At 38.0% G+C, this 22,245-nt stretch overlaps 2 protein-coding genes across 3 annotated transcripts in view; one reads left to right on the forward strand and one right to left on the reverse strand.

The window, feature by feature from the left end:
• Positions 1 to 3,710: 3,710 nt before the first annotated feature.
• On the forward strand, positions 3,711 to 13,462 carry srpra (SRP receptor alpha subunit). 2 transcript variants are annotated; one of them, XM_015372766.1, is made up of 15 exons: positions 3,711 to 3,846; positions 3,953 to 4,090; positions 4,391 to 4,474; positions 4,589 to 4,752; positions 7,226 to 7,386; positions 7,483 to 7,642; positions 7,771 to 7,915; positions 7,997 to 8,115; positions 8,208 to 8,329; positions 8,421 to 8,507; positions 9,950 to 10,122; positions 10,341 to 10,554; positions 11,210 to 11,373; positions 11,614 to 11,712; positions 11,797 to 13,462. In XM_015372766.1, exons 2-15 carry the CDS (start codon positions 3,968 to 3,970, stop codon positions 11,923 to 11,925), a joined length of 1,944 nt encoding a protein of 647 aa, XP_015228252.1. In that variant the 5' UTR covers positions 3,711 to 3,846; positions 3,953 to 3,967; the 3' UTR covers positions 11,926 to 13,462. The 2 variants fall into 2 exon arrangements, with proteins under 2 accessions (XP_015228252.1, XP_015228253.1); XM_015372767.1 differs by having other exon boundaries at positions 3,817 to 3,838.
• A 193-nt stretch (positions 13,463 to 13,655) lies between these two features.
• fam118b (family with sequence similarity 118 member B) overlaps positions 13,656 to 22,245 on the reverse strand; it is a 16,622-nt gene continuing 8,032 nt past the window's right edge. Inside the window, exons 4-7 of the mRNA XM_015372768.1 lie at positions 16,420 to 16,647; positions 15,667 to 15,795; positions 15,278 to 15,575; positions 13,656 to 14,464 (exon numbers count right to left, since the gene is read on the reverse strand). Coding sequence (XP_015228254.1) covers positions 14,394 to 14,464; positions 15,278 to 15,575; positions 15,667 to 15,795; positions 16,420 to 16,647 — 726 coding nt within the window. The 3' untranslated portion in view covers positions 13,656 to 14,393. The remainder of the gene's footprint in view (positions 14,465 to 15,277; positions 15,576 to 15,666; positions 15,796 to 16,419; positions 16,648 to 22,245) is intronic.

Raw genomic sequence — 22,245 nt, forward strand, 5'->3', positions numbered from 1 at the left:
ATATACATACATATTTATACCTCTTTATGCTAATGACACAACAAGGTTTCCGGTTAACTTCAATGAGGTGACTCTGAATCTAAAATCACTGACTTTACTTTCAAACTTTTTGGGTAACTTAAATATTTGAATATTGATGTATTGTTAAAAAAAGCAGAAACCAAACCACTGAGATGCAGTAAGCTTAAAATTTTGAGGGTAAAAAATAATCATTAAAACTATATAAAAATAAAAACAAAAATTGTTGTAAGAAATGAAATGCATAACAATTTAATTGGAATTAATTTGTTTCAGTTACTATTCTTATTTAATTGAATAAACTAAGTAAATAAATGTTAAGAACTATCATAATAGACCGGAAAGATCCTGCGCCCCGGAATTTGTACATATAAGTAAAGATAAAAATGTTGGAATTTGACCATTTTTATTGTTTGGTTCAATTCAATTCAAAAATACTTTATTAAAGGAAAAGTCCGGTCAGCAAGAAATAATCAATGGATCATTATCTATACCTAAAACTAATACACTTGCTGTGATTTAATGATTTTAGTGTTAATCAATAAAAAAGTAAAGACAATAATTTTCGTTGCGATCACTGAGTCTGGCAATTTTTTCACAATTATCGTAACACCTCACTTCTGATCAATGGGAGCTACTACACACCTCTGCAATCAACAACAATTATTTAACATTTCGAGAGGACCATTGAAATTCACAAGAGCTATACTATGCCCACGTGCATGGCAGTTGGATGTTGTTATACATTGGGAGGATTTGCCATCTATCTTCTGAAAAGAGTAAAAACACGTAATATGTAGCCAACATTTCAAAGAAGAATCTTTTCCAGATGACTTGGATAATAGCGCGTTGTGACAAACACCAGACACAGCACTGGGACTTGATCAACAGCTGATACCGCAACGTGACGTCACTAACCGGTAGGTGGCAGTAGTGTTCTTTGACAGGATGTCTCCAGTAAAGCACATTTAAATGAAATTACTTTTAATTAAAAACAAGTATCATTTATTGAACAGTCTGTCATAATTTCAAATTTAAAGTACTTTCAGAAGTTTGGATTCTGAATATGGCCGGACTTCTCGTTTAATCCCAAAGGGGAATAAAGTTTTGCGGTAACTCACAAGTAGTTTTTCAACTAGATATTTTAGGCCAAGGACCCCAATAGTGATGGCGAGATGGAGCGGGGACCCCTAATTATATATATTGTATGAAATTGTGTTATATAAACCTGGTCCTATAGTCACTCTATTAAAGATGGAGTCATGTAACGAAAGTAAATTCACACTGGGATTATTAAAGTATTTCTGATTCTGATTCCTTGATCTTCTTGTAAGGTTTTAATGATGGTTGGCAAACTAGTTTAAGTGCATTACCGCCACCAACTGATAAGGCGTTAAGCAAGGAAACAGGAAACAAGACCTACCCCCAGAAAAAAATTATAATATTTTCCCAAACTATTTAACTTAACCCAACATAGTAAATACTTAATCAAATTTGTCCTCATAATTTCTAATTTATCTTCAAGTCATCATCACTCTGCCAGTGTCTGATGGTCCTACTGGTTTTCCCATCATGTTTTCCACCATTTCCCAGTTTAAATCTTTAACTTCAAGAAACTTATTCTGCATTTTACTATTATTTTTTATTATTTTCGTTTTTTCTTGTCGTCTGAGCACTACAATTGATGACTTTTACCATGAAAAGAACAAAATCTTTCTTTTTTACATCGATGAATATTCTCCCATTTTGGGACACTGCTCCAGAGGTTTTGAACTTGCCATGTGCTGAACTGTTGGTTTGTCAGTTTTTTTCTGACTGGGATTGGATCCTTTTTGCAGCTTCAGCATAAGTTATTCCGAGCTCAAATTTCACTTTTCTTATTTCCTGAGACCTTTTGCTTACTTCACAGCCATGATATGCAGCAGTATGTTCTCCACCACAGTTCCAGCATTTGATCTTAACTTCTTTCCCACATTTTCCATATTCATGCTCTCCAGCACATCACTGTTTTCCTTTGGATACTGTTGCTATATGTCAAAATTTTTGGCATTTGATGCATCTCAGAAGTGGAGGATTGTAATTTTTGACATTGTAGATCATGTATCCAATGAAAACCTTGCTGGGTAAATGCTCTTCTTCCAATTTAATCAACATGGATAAGCTGTCCCACCTTTCTCCATTTGTTGTTCTTTTTAACCGTTTCACTTCTTTTACTTTTGCACCACTTATGTTTTCTAGAATCTCTTTTTCAGTTACTTTAGAGGAACTCCTCAAATGACTCCCCTGCTAATCTTTTTGTTCTCCACTAAGCCGCACTGAACTCTTTTTCCCTCAATCTTGCTGATCCGTGTAGCTTTGACTTGTTGAGGCTGTCAATGCAGTTTATTAACAGGTCTCCACTATAGAGGACTTTGGACTTCTCCTACAAGTTTATTTATGGATTTTGTTAACTGAACCGGATTCCAACCTGTAAAACAGTCTGTCTGATTAACTAATTTGAATATGACTTTGTAATCATTCTGTTTTCCTGTGGATTGTTTATCACTTGACTGTTCTGAACAGGACTCCCCTTCAATTGATCTCTGCCTTTTCTCATTTTTTGACCCTGCTCTCCTCCAATCTTCTTCGTTTTTACTATTTCCCTCTTCGATCCCACGCTTCCTGTTTCCTCGCTATCACACAGCCCAGGACATTTCTCCACAAGCGGCTTAGAAACACGCGCCAAGCACCACCGCTTCAGGAACTCTGATTCCTCGTTGATGGGACAGGTGTTGTGAATGAAACGGTGCCCAGTTGAAAGAGCTCCTGTGTGTCGCTGAATGTGTGCATTGATGACTGAAAGACATCTTCTGCCTCCATTTATCTGTTTCCCACAGTGTGATGAATTCATGTTAATGTTAAAGAAATTTGAATAAGTGGAAAAAAAATACAGGGGTGAATATAAAAAAAGTATAACCCAAAACTTTTGCGACCCCCCCATGCAGTACCTGTGTGGAACCCCTAGGGGTCGCGAATCAAAAACTCTGATCTACACTAACATGTTTTCGGAGCAGACTAAAGAATTTCTAAGCAAAAAAAGAATAATTTTGACACTGAAAACTTTTGTTTTTGTGAGGTTGAAACTGAAAGTCTGAAAAAAAAACTGTTCTTTGATTGCACTATAGTCCAAAGCTTTTGGCATGGTTTTCTGATGTGGACCCAGTCTAAAAGAATTCAGTTACCTAATTTTACCCCAAGAGTAGCTTTATTTGGTATAGTTGCGAAAACTGAACATAATTCTGGTGTTAATATTTTAATTTTACTAGTTAAATTTTATTTACACAAATGCCGTTATTTAAAATGTAAACCAGTTATATCCCATTGGAAAAATTAGACAAAATCTTATGTTAAATCTTTAGAATTTGTAAGAACAAAAAGTGCTGGTAATCTCTTTCTTTCGTGAGTAAATTTAATCTGCTGGTTTAACGCCCTGTTCTTGAATCGATGTATAATATAATGTTGCCCCTTTATTATTATTATTATTTTATTATTATTACCATTATTATGTTCCCTCTCTGTGTATATTTGATTTTCTTCTGTATTAAGATACGCTTTCTGTGAATGCAATTAATGCAGTTCTGTACTTGTACCTGGTGTAATGTACATTGGTTAAATAAAGTAAAAAAAAAAAAAAAATGTGTTCGGAGCAGGGAGGAGGATTCCGCTTGATGCAACACCAGAAGTAAACGTCACTTCCCAAATGATCATCTGACGTGGCCAAAACAGTTTTCCACCGGTGTTGGGGTTTCCACGCGTGGGATATTTTATCGGACGTTTAATTGTAAGCCGGTAAGATCTGATTGTTTTAATGTAGGTTTTCGGGACTAATCTTTAAGGATAGATTTTACTTCCTATTCCAATCTCATTGTTTGTCTGTTTATTTACTCAAACGCAGATCCGCGGTGACAAGATGTTGGATTTCTTCACCATCTTCAGCAAAGGGGGGATAGTGCTGTGGTGTTTTCAGGGCGCCGGGGTTTCCGAGTCTTTTACGGGCCCAGTCAACGCTCTGATCCGCTCCGTGATCCTGCAGGTGACATCAAAAGCAGTTTATCGGTTATCTTCCAGCGTAATTAGCGAGAGTTTAGCTAATGCTAAGCTAGCGCTAGCGGTTAGCAACCGCTAGCTGTTAGCCACATTCGACTCTAGTAAACAAACTATTTATTTTCATTCCATACTCGCGTTATTTTTCACTTGCTAAATTAATTGATACATTTTCTGCTAAAATACAGTTCTTCCAGTTTTTTAGACGCAGAAACCAAGTTAAATCAGCACGTATTTTAAATAATGGCTGTAGGATTAGATGTCAACTTAGCTTGTGTTGCTTTAACAGGAGCGCGGTGGGAACAACTCCTTTACTCATGAAGCTCTGAGTCTGAAATACAAACTGGACAACGAGTTTGAGTTGATATTTGTGGTGAGTCTCAAACTTAAATGAAGATTATCATGAATTTCAGCAGAGCAGGAGGAGGCTGACCCGTGTTTACTGCTTCTAGACTCTCATCACTATTTTTCCCCCCATTGTGATCAGGTGGGTTTTCAGAAGATCCTGACACTGACTTATGTGGACAAGTTTATAGATGATGTCCAGCTTCACTTCAGGGATCGCTATAAGAATGAGTTGGAGCAGAAAGGAGCCCTGAAGCTGCTCAACAGCAGCTTTGACTTTGAGGACAGGTTCAAAAAACTACTAAGGTAAGAAATGTCATGTTTGTTTGCTTAATGTCTCTTTATTTATGTTGGCATATGCAAAAATTAATAATCCAATAGTTCACAAATATGCATAATATTAAAATATTGTCTTGCTTTAGTATTTCAATGTTTTCTTATTTCTTTCAAGTTACCACATTAAGCTTTAGTATTGTAATTTGGATTTATATGATAGATCACCACATTCTGTTGCGGTTCTCTCCCCTCCTAAAGAAGATCGTCTCCATGGCTACTTCTTATACTGTGCAGTTGCATGTCTTGGTGTTGGGCCATGTTAGCTTTATTTATTTTTAAGCCATAATCCCATTGTGGTGCAACATTTCTTTCTCAAAGGATTCCTGACTGGGAGGTGTCATTTTTCTATAAAAAGTCTTTTGCATTTAGTTGAAAAGTTCACCTTTTGGCTCATTTTACTAGAATGTCTTTTTTTTTTTTACGCGCAAATAGCATTTTCTTTCATTTCGCCAATACTTAAACAGCATCCTTCTTTTTGCATTGGTAGCATCATACATTTATCCACATTGGTGCATCGATTAAAGTATTCATAATAGATGTTATAGTCTGTGTAAGCACCTTGATGCTCTATCTCTCCAGTTCTTTTTCTTGAAAAGAGATCACTCGGGACAAACTCTTTAAATAACACTTCATAACTTATATGTATTAAAACCAGGAAACATAACAACAGATTTTGATATAAAATTTAATCTTACTCAGATCAGAGAAGTTGCTTAGAATTTACAGAAGGCAGTTGCTCACCTTTCGGGAAGTGGCCCTGATTGACAGTTAAAAAGGCATTTTACACATCTCCAGTCTGCCACATAATTACATCCCACACATTAGTAGATGATTAGACATCCTTGGGTCCAGCCTTATAAAAATATTATACTTTTTTCTTAGCTGAAGGACACCGATCTCATTCCATTTCCAAATCTTTGCCACGTACAGATTATGAAGATTGTAACTGTAAATCCAGAAAGTGGAACTGCCTTAATTAGATTAACTATTGTGGAAAACATCAGTTCTTCCCGTTTTCAGGCAGCCGATACCAAGGTGTAATAAACTCACACATCTTCAATGATAATCAGCCTAACATAGAGTAAAATGGCAAAATGTGCTTTTTTTATAATTGGAATAAAATTGCTTCTTGTTGAGCTTGGAAATAAAATGCACAAAACATGTTTCAGATATTTAGTGAGCCTATATCAGTGTAAAAAAAAAATTGATGGACGGGTTGATGACATTATGTTATAGTGATCACAGATATTGAATGGAAAATGTATCATGACAGATGCGACAGGCTAATATTGACAAACATTGAATCGTCACTTAAAAAAATTATATAAAATAAGATTGTATCAGCTGGGGTTTGCTTGTATTTGCCCACAAAGTCACCTACATAATCGCTATTTGTTGGACTGAGGAATATTGGTTGGAAAATGTTTATATATCAGTCGACCTTATTTGATATCCATTTTATTTTTGATCTGATACCATCTGTACACTCTCAAATTGGATTGCTGCTAATAAAAACTTTTTTCTAAGCTGTTACCTGAATTACACAGCTCTGTGGTTGTGCAACATATTTATGCTGTTTATTAATCAAATTTACTTTTGACTTAATGAAAACAAATTACTAATGAAAAATGGTACTTTTAAAAGCTTGCTCTCATTTCTTCATCCCTTCTGGGAGTTGGCCTCAATTTACAGCCTAACTAATCCGAGTTGGGAAACATGTTTGTAAAACTCGTTTGCATCGCCTGAAAACATTCAGAATGTTTGCTGCTAGTTGGTAATTAATTTGGTAGAGCTGATGGAAAAAAAAAAAACAAATGAAAAAAAATCTACTTAAACATAATATTAATAATTGGAAGTAATAGATTAAATAAACACAGCCCTGGTGCCCAACTTTGCTCCAAGGTATCTCTGCTTTCACATAGCGCTCCTCTTCCTTCCCGTTTACAATCATGCACTGCTGTGTTGGTGTTTTAAATAAAATCCCATTTTGAATGTTAAATATTAAACATAAGATTTCAAAATGTCACACAAACTAACACAAAGTGGTCAAAATTTTGGTCGCAAACTGTATGTTTTTGCTATTCAGATGTTAGGTTTTACAATACTGCTGCAGATTTTTACGCATCGTACTCAGCATTACGCATCAAATCTTTTACAGATTTGATGCGTAATGCACAAATTTGGTAGTTTGTGTTTTGGGGTTTCTTTTTCAAAAAATATTCAGTTCTGGGTCTTCAATTTCTGGTCAAACCACCAAAAATTCCTCCTATTACTAAAACATTAAAAGAGGCATTTTAATGAAGACTTGGTCTTATTTTGATAGTTTAAAATGAACAAATGTGCCTTTGCTACTGGAAATAAAATGGTATCTGTGCAGAATGTGATTCGCTGAAAATCTTTCAAGTTTCACTTCGAATACTGACATTCACTTTTGTACCAAAAGAGAGGCGGAGGAATCCAGTAAAGTCCGAAGCCACGCCCCCATGCGGTCATTTAAGGAGTCAGAGAAATCCCAAAAAACTGTGAAGTCAATGATTGAGACGAAGGGTGGAGATAAGGCGAAGGAACCAGGAGGCAAAAAGAATAAAAATACCAAAAAGGAGGGTGAGCGATGCTCCTGAATGGCTAATTTTAAGCACTTGGCCTGTTTGTTATATGATGACTGGATGATTAAGTTTTATTTTATATATATTTTTAAAGCTCCTGCAGTCGAGCCTGCCAAAGGAGATCAAATTAAGACCTCACCGCCTGGCCAGAAGGCGGCTGTAAATGGTAACAAAGACTTGACCCCTGAGGAGATCATGCAGAAGAAGAGAGAGGATTTCTTCCGCAAGCGCTCTGTACCTGCTGAAAAACCAGTGTGAGGATGCAGATCTTTTCATTTTATTTCATTTGTCATTGTTTAACTAACACAACACCGATGTACAGTAACCTTTGTTACTTATATTAAAGCTTTAGTTTTTGAAAAAATAAAATCCCTGTTTACAGAAAATCCCCAAAGCCCCAAAAGCCAAAGGAAAAACAGATGCGTGTTTGGGGCAACGCAGGCAGCAGCATCAAGAACCTGGACTATAGCGACAAGAACGGAGTAGCTGCTTCTGAGGAGAAGAACCTGGAAGCACAATTCGACCCAGTAAGTTTCCTCGGTGCACAATTAGTTGCAGCTTTACTCACACGGAGGGTAAAATCTGGGACGTTTTTTCTGGAAATTCAGGTGGAGGGTATGAAGGGCGACCTGCGTTCTGTGGACTACGAGTCCAGCGAGGAGGTAGAGCTGGAGGAAGAGGAGGAGGAGGAGGAGGAAGTAGGTGTCAGTGAAAAAACCCAGACCAGGTAAAGTGCTCATTTTGGGAACACATCCGTAGCAAATAAAGCCGATTCCAAGTTCTCAGCTTAAATATATTTAAATTTTTTTCTTTCCTCAGTTCCAAAAAGAGTGGCGGCTTTGGAGGGATGTTTGGGATGCTGAAGGGTCTTGTGGGCTCTAAGAGCCTTTCCCGGGAGGACATGGAGCCGGTGCTGGAGAAAATGAGGGAACACCTCATCGGTAGGACTGCAGCTCCCTTTCTTTCTGCGGAAATGACACCAATTAAAAAGTTACTTTATTCAGCTTTTTGTTTTTTCTCATCATTCACCAGCTAAAAACGTAGCAGCGGATATTTCCTTCCAGTTGTGCGAATCTGTTGCTAAGAAACTGGAGGGAAAAGTCATGGGCACGTTCACCAGTGAGTACATTTATCACACCTGCAGCTCAGTCCTGTCCCTTTGTTTTGTTACTTTAAGGAATAACATCCTGTTCGTGATTTTTCATGAAAGCAACAGTGATGCCATCATGGCAAAGTTTTTCTTCTGGCTTTGAAATGATTTTCTATTCCTTTGACACTCGTGAAATGTTAAAGTAACTCTGTTTTCACGTGAGAAAAATAAACATTCCTCAAAAAAAATGTACAAAAGCTGTTGATTAAATTATGTGTAGTTGAAATATATTAGTATATCTGCTTAAGATTTAGCTGAAAATGCTAAACATTTTCAGATCGTCATCAAAGGAGGCACAGGTGATGATTAGGTATGGAAATCGTACAAAATAACGACTTTGTTTTTTTTTTTACAACATTAAAACTTGGGTGGATCTTTATTTATGATCTTTATTTGAGAATATTTTTTTTTGCATTTAATGTCAACAGTTACCTACGGAAGAGGATTAGGGCCACTGAAAAAAAAAAGTTAACTGATTTTTTTAATTTTATTTCAGTTTAGTATGGGGGAAAAAAGTCAGAATTCTGACTTTAATCTCAGAATGCTGACTTTTTTTAAATTGAGATAAAATTGAAAAATCGGTTAACTTTTTTTTTTTTTTTCCAGTGTACCTTATCCTCTTCCGTAGAGATTAAAGTCAGAATTCTGAGATTGAAGTCAGAATTCTGATATTAAAGTCAAAATTCTGAGAAAAAAGTCAGAATTCTGAGATTAAACTGAAATAAAATTAAAAAATAATTTAATTTTTTTTTTTTTCTTTTTTTTTTTCCCAGTGGCCCTAATCCTCTTCCGTAGTTACCCAAAGAATCAAGCTGTATAAAAAAAACTTAATAGTGGCCCATAATGACATGATAGTTTTAGGCTCAGGATTTTAATTGATAGTGTTAATTAACAGTTAATTTATTTAACCAGGTGAATCTCTGAAATTATAAATCCCTTTTACAAGAGAGACCTGGACAAGACTTTATAACATCCTAATAATTGTAAATCATAACTACAGATATCAAAACCAGTTAACTTACACAATAAAGTACAGAAAAAAGAAGTAAAATACTGTCTAATACTAATCAAAGCTTTGGCAAAATAATATCTTTATGTACAAACTGATAATGTCTTTAAATACTTTAAAAGAAACAATGATAAAGAAAGGATTTTAAAAATGTTATTTTGTAATATTTACTGCATATTTATATAAATGTTAAATATTTGATAGTTAACATTTATTGTTAAGAGATGCTACTATATCACAGGTTTGCAGCTGTTATTAATCATCTGAATTTCTGTAGTGTGTTGTGAAGTAGCTGGCGTTTTTGTACCGTAATTTTGAGTTTATTTGAGATTGTTTGTCAAAGAGTATAAGAAAGAAGTAAGGAATCCATGATGTGTCTAACTTAATGTTGTGTGTTCCCAGCTGTTGCTTCCACAGTGAAGCAGGCCCTGCAGGACTCCCTGGTGCAGATCCTGCAGCCCAAGCGCAGAGTGGACATCCTGAGAGACGTCATGGAGGCTCAGCGCCAGCGCAGGCCCTTCGTCGTCACATTTTGTGGCGTCAATGGGGTCGGCAAGTCTACCAACTTAGCCAAGGTGAGTTTAATCATTTGAATTCTGTTTGCAATGAGTCCTTAATGGAATTTATGGTGAAATTCAGAATTCAAAAGGAAAGTGTTAACAATCTGCCTTTGATGTCTGGGCACAGAGAGATGGTATTTCTTGAATTTTATTACTGATTACTTTCAATATTTTTTTATTAAGGATTAGTCTTTCTCACATGTTCAGCTTCATGTGTCTCCGTCTCGGTCCAGATCTCCTACTGGCTGATTGAAAACGGTTTCAGCGTGCTGATCGCTGCTTGCGACACTTTCCGTGCGGGCGCGGTGGAGCAGCTTCGCACTCATCAGCGGCGCCTGAACTCACTGCACCCCCCAGAGAAGCATGGGGGTCGCCCAGTGATCCAGCTCTATGAGAAGGGATACGGGAAAGATGCAGCTGGAATTGCAATGGAGGCTATCGCCTACGGTAACCAAAATGTCCTTTAATTGGGCCTTTATTTAAAAAAGTGTTATTATTAATATTCGTTGAAAGTTTTTTTTCACCTCTCAAGCACATTCCTATGTGTATTATAGTGAGATTTTATGTCAGACCTGGACAACATGGCGTATTATTGTTTATATTATGTGGGGCACGCAGCGCAGAGAAAACATCATCCCAAAGATGAAACATGGTGGTGGCATCATGATGTGAGCATGCTTTTCTTCAGCAGGAGCTTAGGAACATTTATTGATCTGGAGAAGGGCTCTAGTTAAATATAGGGCAGCTATACCTCCAAAAAAGCAGAGGTTTACGAGCCTAAACACATACAGGCACAGTTCCAATAGAAATGTTGAGAATAAAGTTTGTGTTAAAATGGTCAAAATCTACAACTAATTGAGATTGTGTGAGAGAACCTCAGAATTACTGCTCGGATACTTTATATTCAATTCAACTGAGTTTTTTCCGCTTTACTGTAGAATTTCAGTCTTTATATGTGCAAACCTGGAGAAACCTCTCCATGTCGTCTACTAGTTCTTGTTGTTGGTGTATGACATTAAGTCTTATTAAAATGTGTTAGTTTGTTTAAAAAAAGTACTGTATGGGCCATGCTGACTGTCCATGTTGGATGCCTTTCCTCCAGCTCGGAACCAGGCTTTTGATGTGGTGCTGGTGGACACCGCTGGGCGAATGCAGGACAACGCCCCCCTGATGACGGCTCTGGCTAAACTGATCGCTGTCAACATGCCTGATTTGGTGCTGTTCGTTGGAGAGGCTCTGGTGGGAAATGAAGCAGTTGACCAGCTGGTTAGTTGGCTTTAGAAATTATGACTTAAATCTTTTTTTCCAATCCTTTTTAACTGACCACTAGGGGTCAGTATTGTCACATACCTGCTGTTTCATATGGAGTTCTGTGCTCCTCCATCTCCACTCACCCTCTTCCCCTAAACACCACTAAGTTAATAAGATGATTTTATGCATTTTCCCCCATCTGTTCCTCTCAGAGTTCAGCTGAACATTTCAGTATTCTCCTGTTTGTGTCCTCAGGTGAAGTTTAATCAAGCTCTGGCCGACCACTCCATGTCTGACAAGCCTCGCCTCATCGATGGAATCGTTCTCACAAAGTTTGACACCATTGATGACAAGGTAATTATTCCTGTTCCTTGTCTTACGCTACCTGGTGTTATTATTTGAAATAGTTTGAAAAGCTGACGACCTTTCCGCCCTCAGGTTGGTGCAGCCATCTCCATGACTTACATCACGGGCCAGCCCATTGTGTTCGTGGGCACAGGGCAGACCTACAACGACCTGCGCAGCCTCAACGCCCGCGCTGTGGTCAGCGCCCTCATGAAGGCTTAACGAGCAGCTGTCATCGGTTTTCAATACAAGCCAACGGTACACTTGCCTCGCTGCCATCAGACGTTCCAGCACCATTAGCCCACCATACATGCTTGTTTGCTTTCCAACCAAACTTGCAGACAATAAACTCAATTGACGGACATATGTGCACCTCAGAACGCTTTCCTTGAAACCCAGTGGAGCCTTCCTTTGAACGATTATTTATTTTTTTTGGGCCAAAATAGTGTATTACAGATCAACTAACATGGCATTTTAACTGGACTTTTATCAAATCTTACTGGTTTCAACTGCAGAACGTTGGCATTGTGTCCCTCAATCACCTCAACTTCATGGAAATTGGGTTTCCTGTTCCCAAGGAGAGCTTAGCAACCATAGTGCCTCTTTTTTGATCTCTTATTTAATATATTACGCGGATGGTTAACCAACAGAGATACAGTTCCAGGTGAGAATCCTACTAAAAGATTAGAAGTGACGGCTGGATTTAAAATTGAGCATTTCTTCAGTTTAACTGAACTAAACTGCATAAAGAAGCTAAATCATTATGGATGGTGGTCCTTTATAAATCAGAACAAAACATCTTAATCATTAACTGTACTGTCTTTGCTTCATTTGGATGTTCCCTTTTAAATATTCTTCTTTACATGACCCCCCCACCCCCACGTTAATTATTGATTAGAAAATAATATTTAAGTCAGATGAACTTTCCCATTGTGTCACCTTACAACCAAAAACTGCAATGTATTTTATGTACTTGAGTATTTCCTGATTAAATTTCAAGAAAACTATTTTTGGCTTTCCAAAAGTTTTATTTTTTATAACTTAAATTGAGGAAAGACACGTGCAAATGTCTTCGAACCCTCTTATTTAATACATGACAGCTTCAAGCCTTGATTACATCTATAAGCTATGCACATCTGGAATAAACCTTTTCATTTTGGTTTTGAGAGATTTGCCTAGCTTGGATTAAAAAATGTTCAGGTATCTGGCTTTGCTGTTTCTAAACTAACTAATAAACTTTAATCTAAAACATGCCCCTGCAGCTCTGGCTGAACCTAAAGTTTCCTGCTGGAAGTTGAGCCTTTACTCCTCTGCAGTCCCTTAGTTTGCCCTTCCAGGATTGGTCCGTACGTAGCACCATTCATCTTCCCATTAACTCTTCCTTGTGAAGAAAAGTATCCCCACAGCATGATGCTGTCACCACCATGTGTTACTGTGTGGATGGTGTGTTCAGCATACTATACAATGTATTTTTTTTTCTTCTGTTTGCAACATCCTGGTAGAATAACACTGAAGTTTGTGGTTGTAAAGTGTGACCAAACAGACAGAACTTGTTTTTACGTCCTATCAGTCTCAGATTTGAGACTGTGCTGTTTTTGTTTGTTTTAATCAAAGTTATGAGACCCTTTGTTTTAATTTCCCTTTTAATTTGATGTTTTTTTTTTCAGTGGAAATCTAAGTTTAAAGTTCTGTAGCCCATCCTTTAAGGTCTGATAGTGCAATACCAGAGAATCAAGGATCAAACTGGCATTTTGAACTAATTTATGAGAATGTAAACATTTCTAAATAAAGCTGCTATATGCTAAGTTGGCCTAGAGAGTGGGACTTGCTCTGTTATCACTGCAAAGGTTGATCCCATGAGGTATGTCATGGTTACCAGTGTTATAAATGAGATGAATGGGATACCAAAAGCTTTTATTTTGAAATAGACCTTATAAATACATCAGAAACACATTCAGGTTTTAAAAATACAATAAAGCATACAAAGAACACTTTGTTTAAAGCATAGGGATTGCTCCAATAAGGGAGCAGAACTGCTATGGAAAAAACAAACAAAAAAAAAACCCTCTCCTGACCTTTTTAACATAACACCAACTCATTTACCTGTCATGTTTTGGGAAAAGTTATATTCTGCCCAACCCTTCCTTTAATTATTCTGCTAACAGGGTTCTGAGTGACGGATTAAATCTATCAACGCCAGGTTTGGGAGTTCGCCTTTCATTTCATCTGCTTGGATACAAAGCTGTGAGTTTTTGTGCAGTCTGAATTGAGAACATTGTGTTCTCTGAGTTTAACGCAGCAGCGTTTAGTTTCTCTGAAGCATTTTGGTGTTGGGAAATGGCATTTGAGGTTTTTGGTTTTGGCATTGATGGATTTAACTCAACTCATTCAAATAAAATAAAAACAAGGATCGGAGATATACAAATATCTTTAGGTCACCCAAGAATCACCAAATAGAATAGACTAAATCGCACTTAGTGAACTAGACTCTTTAAGATGAAGAAGAAACAGATCCCATGTTTTCTACCAACTCTGGTGACGGGGATCATTTAAACCAAGAATGAAAACATTCTGTCACAGCTGATTCTCCCGAAGACACTTTCCATGCAGTCAGTCCCAATTTTAGTTATGCGAAAAATGTCTGTTGAATGTGGCAGCTTCTCACAGTGAGGGCGTTGCACCTGCTCCTTCTAGCCCTGGAGGAGGTTTTTCTGTGTACTGAAGCCATTCTGCTGTTCCTCTGCATTTTGGGAAGGTGACCCTGTGGAACAAAAAAAAAAAAGTTTCAAACCCATATTTGCAATCAGTAAAACTGTAGTAACTAAATGAAAAAAAAAAAAACTTCATTAATCCTAAAAGGAAATTAATTATTTGAAGGTATAGTGGAGGATTTTCTCGAATTTTTTAAAAGACTCGCCCTCTTCACTTTGGAAAAAAAAAGGGCACATGCACAACCCTGTACCTGCTCCCAAGAGGGAACCCCTATTAAAAGCATGCAAGAGCCTCCATGAGCCCATTTCTCCGCATGCACGCTCTGTTAAAAAGTTGCTGTTGCGTTGCTCATATAATCTTACTTTCCAAAAGAAGATTTGCAATTTTTCCACTGTCAGACTCGCCACTGGTAAGTAAAAATGGGGACGAGCGCGTAGACAGTCTTACGTAAATATATCACCAGAATGATTGACAATTAAGAGGACCGCTTATTTTGATGATCCACCCAGAAAAACAACATCCTCCATTATACCTTTAACTACTTCATTAAGCAAGTAGCGTTTTTCCCCTGTCTTAATATATCTGTAAGTCTATGACATCATCCAGTTAAATGTATCTTCGTCATTAAGAATATACATGTTTAAAAAATTGCTGCACACAATAAAAAGAACTTGACGTTCTTGCTTTAAACTCCTCTCTTGCAGGAGAAAAATTTAGTTGAGACAAACCAGCTCAAGTTCTAAAACAGTCATAGTGCTACTCAAGTCCTTAATGCTCCTTCAGAGATGACATTCTGCTTCTTTCAGAGAAAGAACTCGTTGAAAAAGTTAGAGGCGGATCCGCTGGCTTTCCAGGAGCTTACCCCAGCCGTTCGTAGACACGTCTCTGTTGCAGATCTCGTTTGCCAGCCTCTCAAAATACTCAGGGAGGTCCGCGTATTCGTCGCCGTAGGATATGACCTTGATGCCCTTGTCCAGCATGTTGTCACGTAGCTTCTTGAACTCGCCCACGTCCTCCCGCCGTACGAGCATGAAGTGCTCCAGGTCGGACTTGTGTTTGACCGCCTCCAGGAATAGAGCCTGAAAGGTTGTATCGTCCACGGTGCGTCCGCAGCCGAGAAACACGAAGGATTTGGTCTCGTACAACTTCTGGATCTCGCACTGTTAAAACAAAACAAAATAACATCTATAAACTGGAGGTATCTTTAAACAGACATTTTTCAAACCAAACAAAAGAAAGTTTAGAGCTCACCATGACCTCTGTGTTCCTCAGTACATTCTGGTAGCCAGCAGGGTGCAGCACAATGCCGCAGGGGTTAGTGTAAACACCGTGGATATGCAGAACACTCAACCTCCGTTTCTCCTGAGCCCACTCCAACACCTGGAAAAAGACGACTATACTTAACAGTCGACTGCACAGAATCCTGTTCTAACTGGGTAGGGGAGTAAGATCACTAAATAGTAGTGAGAGAACATTAGCCCCTATGGAGACGAAGCATAAATACCAGGGCTGAGAGGCTAAGCATCAGATCACTCGGATCTAATGGCTGCATGATTAAACTCTGAGCTGAGGCCAATGGAGATAACAGCGCTGCTCTTTGCTGTTCAGTGCAGAGGCAAAAGTAAATACAGTTAGATTCATACAATTTGACATCAGAGGCCTGTTTTCCACCTGTGAGAAACAAAAGGACTTCTAGTCAACAAGGAACTTCATTGACGTGCAAAGTCACAGGAAGTTAGTCACTTCTGTTTTTCAGCATCATGTCTGCGGATCTTTCTCCTATTCAGGCATGTTACATAAGCTTTATTCATATCTAAAACCTAACCTGAGTTGGCCTAGTCAGTTTCTTCAGCTACTCTGAGTCTTATATTGTAAACTAGCTCTGGATCTTTACAGTTGCACATGCATAAATGACCTTTGCATTGTACTAGGGGAAAAAAGCTGACATCATGCATTGTTGCAGGACAGATCAATTAGTGCCAAAGCACAGTTGAAGCAGTTTACCTTCTTCTCATCAGTCAGGTCTAAAGACTCCAGTTTGGTTCCCTGGTGGGCTGCATAGATCTCCAACAGGTTGTCGAAGTTGGTGGTAAGCACCAGTGCGCCACTCTCCATCAGTTGCAGGACAGATTGCAGGAGGTGTTTCCCTGCATGCTCCATCTTGCTTTCCAAGTCATCAAAAACCTCGTAAAGACAGTCTTTGAAGAACGTGGATCGTACATTTCCTGTCCTCTAGGAAAGAAAACATAATGGTGCCGTTCATTCACAGGAGCGCTTAAAGTGTCTTTAGAAGTGTACATAAAAAAAACTCCACAGTTAATGGCTTAAATGGTGACAATGTGGAAATAGCATGAAAGACAAAGGAGCTTTTCTTGCAGTAGAATAATGTGAACTGAAGGATTTACTTTAATATTTGGCTGCATTTTCCACTTTTGAATGAATGAATAAAATAAAAGGAACTTATTTCAGAAAATTTGACAAATAATAATAAATCAGTCTCAAAAAATACTTCAAACAAACAACCAAATACCCACAAAAAGAGATTGGTTACAAAAAAAATATTTCCAAATAAATTCATTTGAATATAAATAGAATACAATTTTCCAATAAATAAATAAACCTGTCAGTATATGCAGTCAGAGAACTGACATTTATTAATGTAAATTGTTTGAAAAGGGGTATGAAGAACTAAAACTTGTTTTTCATACCCCTTCTCCCTCTAATTGCACTTAAAGTTTCTTGAGTGAAGAAACAGACACACATGCACAGTGCATGTTAGAGCAAGACGTCTTTGCCCTCAACTTTACTGTTTTTTTTATTTTCCCATCTGCTAAGCCTTAGGAGCAAATAAATCTACAATAATTAGTCTGAATGGTGTCACAGGAAGGGCTTTACTTTGTTCTAACATGTGCACATTATCTACTTCAGGTATTAGTTTCACAAGCTTTTTGTTGTGTCATGTAGGTTCCGTCTCTACATGACATCAGACTCATGTCTGTTTTCAGGAACAATAATCTTTCTTTTCATTGTTATGCTGATGACGTCCAGATCTACTTTCCTTTAGCATCAAAATCCAACAACTCCATCTAGTCATTTTCTAACTGCTTAAACAATGTTAAATCCTCAAAGCCTTAAACTTTCTGAATCTGAATGAAAGTAAGACAGAAATTATAATGTTTGGTTGGAGTTCAGCAGTTTTCCCCCCTGGCTTCTTGGGCCCTCTTACACCTAACATTCGATCATCAGTAAAAAAAATCTTGGTGTAATATTTGATGACAGTTTGAAATTTGATCGCCAGGTTAGTTCGGTCGTAAAAAAACAGCTTTTACCAGTTAAGAATTTTTCTTTTAAAAGTGAAAGGGTACCTGCCACAAAAAGATCTGGAGACTAATCCATGCTTTTATTAATACAAGATTGGATTACTGTAACTCTTTATATGCTGGCTTGGACCACTCACTTTTACACCGTCTGCAGTTGGTACAAAATGCAGCTGCCCGTCTCCTTACTGGCACACGTAAACGTGACCACATATCACCTGTTCTAGCCTTATTGCACTGGCTACCGGTTGTTTTTAGGATAGATTTTAAAACTTTATTGTTTGTTTTTTAAAGCTCTTAATGGTCTAGCCCGCCAGTATTTGACTGAGCTTCTCCAAATTCATGCCCCGGCCAGAACACTGAGATCCTCTAATCAGCTGCTACTGGCGATGCCTAAAACCAGACTTAAAACCAAAGGTGATTGTACCTTTATGGCAGCGGCACCGTGACACTGGAATAACTTGCCTTGGCATATGAGATCAGCAGGCTCCTTTGAGGTTTTTAAATCCTCTTTAAAATCACATTTCTTCTCCCTGGCTTTTAATCATGTCTAAGTGGACATTTGGCAAAATTTTATTTTAAATTTTATTTTATTCTAAAATGTATTTTAATTGAAACATTTATCCTATTCTATTTTTATGTGTTTATGTATTTTAGCCTTCAGTTTTTATCTTATGTTTCTTAACTTTGATTCCTGTACAGCACTTTGGTCAACCCTGGTTGTTTTAAATGTGCTTTATAAATAAAGTTTGAGTTGAGTTGAGTAGACTTGGGCTGCAGGGTGATCAGTTTGTAGCACGGCTGCAGCCACAAGACCCAGGGTTCCATCGTGGCCTATAGTCTTTCTGCATGGAGTTTGCTTGTTCTTCACATGCCTTCTCCAGGTACTCCAACTTCCCCCCACAGCCTAAAAACATGACTGTTAGCTTACATGCTCATGCTCCTGTGTGTGTGCATGGTAGTTTGTCTCTGTGCTTGCTGGCAATAGAAGGTGACCTGTCCAGGGTGTAGCCCAAGTTTACCTTATGGATGTCAGACAAGAACTGAATACTTTTTACGTTTGCTTAATAAGAAACATAATGAAGCAATGATACTCTCATTGAGGTAGAATCTGTCTTTCATTATCATCCATTTTCAATGTTTTTTTTAAAGGACACTCAGACTGAAGACAGCAGTATTAGGTAAATAGCTGTTTTGAAAGGAATTCCTTATAATGAAATCAAAATTTATATTTGTAATTTTGGAATATTTTCTCCCAAAAAGGTTTGAGATTCTTTTTTTCTGCTTTTTCAGGGGTGCTTTTAAAAGGATGCTGCATAAATAATCATGAGTTGGAGATATGAAATCAAACACTGAGTAGTGAATAGATTCTGTTGCCCCAGGGCTGGAAATACTTGTATTATATAAAGAAAAAAAATCACAGAATAAATACGACAAATGAAAAGCAAGGCATTAGGAAAGGATTGGTTAGAACTAGTCAGAAATAAAAGATATAGTTCTGGGATAGATGCAAGGATAGTTTTACTTTATTTCTGCTCTTCCTGGGTTTATTTTCAAACATTCATTGGAGCTGGAATGTTGGACTTGTCTGCACACAAAGATAATAATTCTTACATCATCTGAAGAACTAAACTGCGTTACAGAAATATCTCGAGGCCATTAAACTAAACAACCTCAATGTGAAGTCAAATTTCCATCTCTAAACAAAAAGGCTGTTGATGTGACTGACTTATGATCCAATGTGACCAGAGCATTTATAAATCAAGTGGAATAAAACATGCATCTGAGGACTCAGGTGATATAAATTAGTGTTATATTATGGATTGATAAATATGTTGGACAATAGAGTGAGGAATAAAGTTTGGAAGTAAAACAGTTTTTAGTTTCCAAATTACAAATACAGAACCCCTCAAGCTGCAAATTTAAGCTTAACTTTAATGGAGTATTTCAAAACATCTGTGAAAGTCTTATTCAACTTAAAGTCGTAGAGAAGCGGCTGTTCCATCCGTTGCATTTCCAAATTCTCCTGAGTGGTGGCCGACTTTACACCAGTGAATAAAGTAAATGTGATTGGTTGTTTATAAAGGGGGTGGGATTGTTGTGGCAGAAGATTTGCAAGCATGTTTAGTTGTGGCCGGTTTCTCTGAAGCATCTTACTAACCAGTTAGCAACTTATTGCTAGTAGGTTCCCAATGGGAAATTACATTGAGACCAAGTAGCACTAAATTGGTGATTTAGAAACAACACTGTCAAGGAACGCTACGGACAGCGGAAACATGCAAGAGGAGGAGAGTTTTGTGTTGGAGGTCGTGGATGAGTCTCCTCCGTTATACATTTTTTATTTAGAGGAGGAAAGTGGGGACGGAGTTGTTGTGGAAGAGGACACCAGGGCAGCAGAAGCTTGGTTTGGTGTAGAAGGCTTACAGCCGTAGATGTTTGAGCCCTTGCCTCGCAATGCTGCCAGTTCTGTTAGCTCTACGCCTGCCGAAGACACAGACGTCCATCCCCGTGAACACTGGGACGTAACTCAATGGTAAAGTAAATTTTTTTTTTTTTATTTCAACCGTTGCATATATTAGCTGCAACATGTGAATCAATATGCTATGGCCCAAAAAATTTGATTGAGAGATGACCGTAGATATATGATTTGCCGAATTTAGGCGTACAAGCTGACGTATAACTAACTGGCCTGCATAAAATAACGGAAAAAAACCCAGACTTTAAGACAGGATTTTTTTTTTTACTGAAATTTATTAACTTTTGGGACAATATAGTCTGATAAAGAGTACATTTATATACATGTTTAAGCCAGAATGATTTGAATTTTAAATATGACTTCCCTACGACTTTAGGGATATAACCCTGTAAGGCGTAAATCTCATCCTTACCTTGCTTAGGGTGATGTAAAAACAACAGAGAGCAAAGGATGCTGGTAGCTAAGTATAGCCAAGGTTAGAGCAGTGACCAAGGTGAACTGAGATTGGAAGGAAATGCTGCCCCCACTTCCACAGATTACAGCTCTAATGGGTTAAACAGCAGGAGTCTTTTCCACAGGAAGGAGTTCATTATCCCCAGCTAGTGTCTACAGCCACCGTCCTGATCACCCTGTCCTCAGGCAGACTCACAGCTTATGTAATAACCAGCTAAAGAACAGGTAAGCATGAATCAACAACAGATGAACGGACATTTTCCTGCTTGAAACGGCGTAATGAACTCTGTTGTTGCTAAGGCAGGAAAGTGTGAAAGGATTCATGGCCAAAGCTTGAGATTAGACTCACTGCTTCTACAGAGCAGAGAAACAGGGCTGATTTCCAAATCCATGGAAGTGGGTTAAACCCCCTAAGTGGCCATAAAGCAGGTGTCACATACCCAGACACATATCGCTAAAGTAGAGTGAAAGTTCAAGTGAAACTGCTGCATGTTTTTATGAATAGAGCAACTAGACGTCCAAATGCTCCACTATAACCCGTTGTGGTCATAGGTGGAGCTTTAAACCTGTCTGAATGGAAAATCTGGGCTACAGGAGGGAGGGAAAGGGGTGGGGGGGTTGATGGAGGTGGGGTTCTGGTTCACATTATTCCATGTTTGTTTGGCTTTTTTCCTTCCCTCCGACCTGCTGTGCTGGACCCCGCTGTGTCTGCGGCCAACGGGAGTGGACTGGTGTCTGCGCGACATTGGAACAAACTAAACACGACGGATAAAGCCATAAAAGCGCTGTTTGTTCCCTTTGTCTCGACAGGCTGAGGGCCGAAACAAAGCCTGTTTTTATCAATGTCAAAGGTGCGATGACACATGACTAACACAGGAGGCAAACGGTATTAAGACTCCCATCTGCCAAACCCTGCTCCAGATCAAACCGGTTCAGTTCTATGTCAATACTGTGGTCTTTTCTTTTGTTTTTTCTTCTCTTTGATTTTTCTATTAATTACGACAAATCTCTCACGATTATGAGAAGAAAGTAAATAATCATTGTCATGAGCCTTTAAAAAGTATCGATTGATCGCAAAGGGGATAAAAAGTTCTGTACAGAAGTTCTGTAGGTAATTTGCAGTTTTTTAGGCACACTTTTATAAATAAGTGTATTAAAAATATTTTACTTTGAGTAGATAAACTAATAATTCAATGAGGGGCCAAAAAGTAGAGTTCAACCATATTTAACCTATTTGAAAGACTTCAGAACAATTTATACAATGTTTTATTTAAAAAAAATTAACTACTGTCTGCTTGAAATTATATTCAAATAAGTTTGATGGAAATGAAGAATATTTTTTTTTAAAGTAGGTAGTAGGCAAATGCCATAAATAATACATCAGTGTGCACAGAGCATGGATGATCTGAGGAATTTCCAGGTCGAATATTTGTGTTCATCCTCTCATATTAGAAGATCTGTGGCGGTAAACCCTCTTCCACAGTACTTCCAGTGAGTAAAAGTAATTACCGTATTTTCATGACTATAAGGCGCACATAAACGTCTTTTTTTCCCTCAAAATGTGCGGTGCATCCTTTGGTGCGG

The sequence above is a fragment of the Cyprinodon variegatus genome, unplaced genomic scaffold (assembly GCF_000732505.1).
Source record: "Cyprinodon variegatus isolate N-32 unplaced genomic scaffold, C_variegatus-1.0 Scaffold75, whole genome shotgun sequence".
NCBI lineage: Eukaryota > Metazoa > Chordata > Actinopteri > Cyprinodontiformes > Cyprinodontidae > Cyprinodon > Cyprinodon variegatus.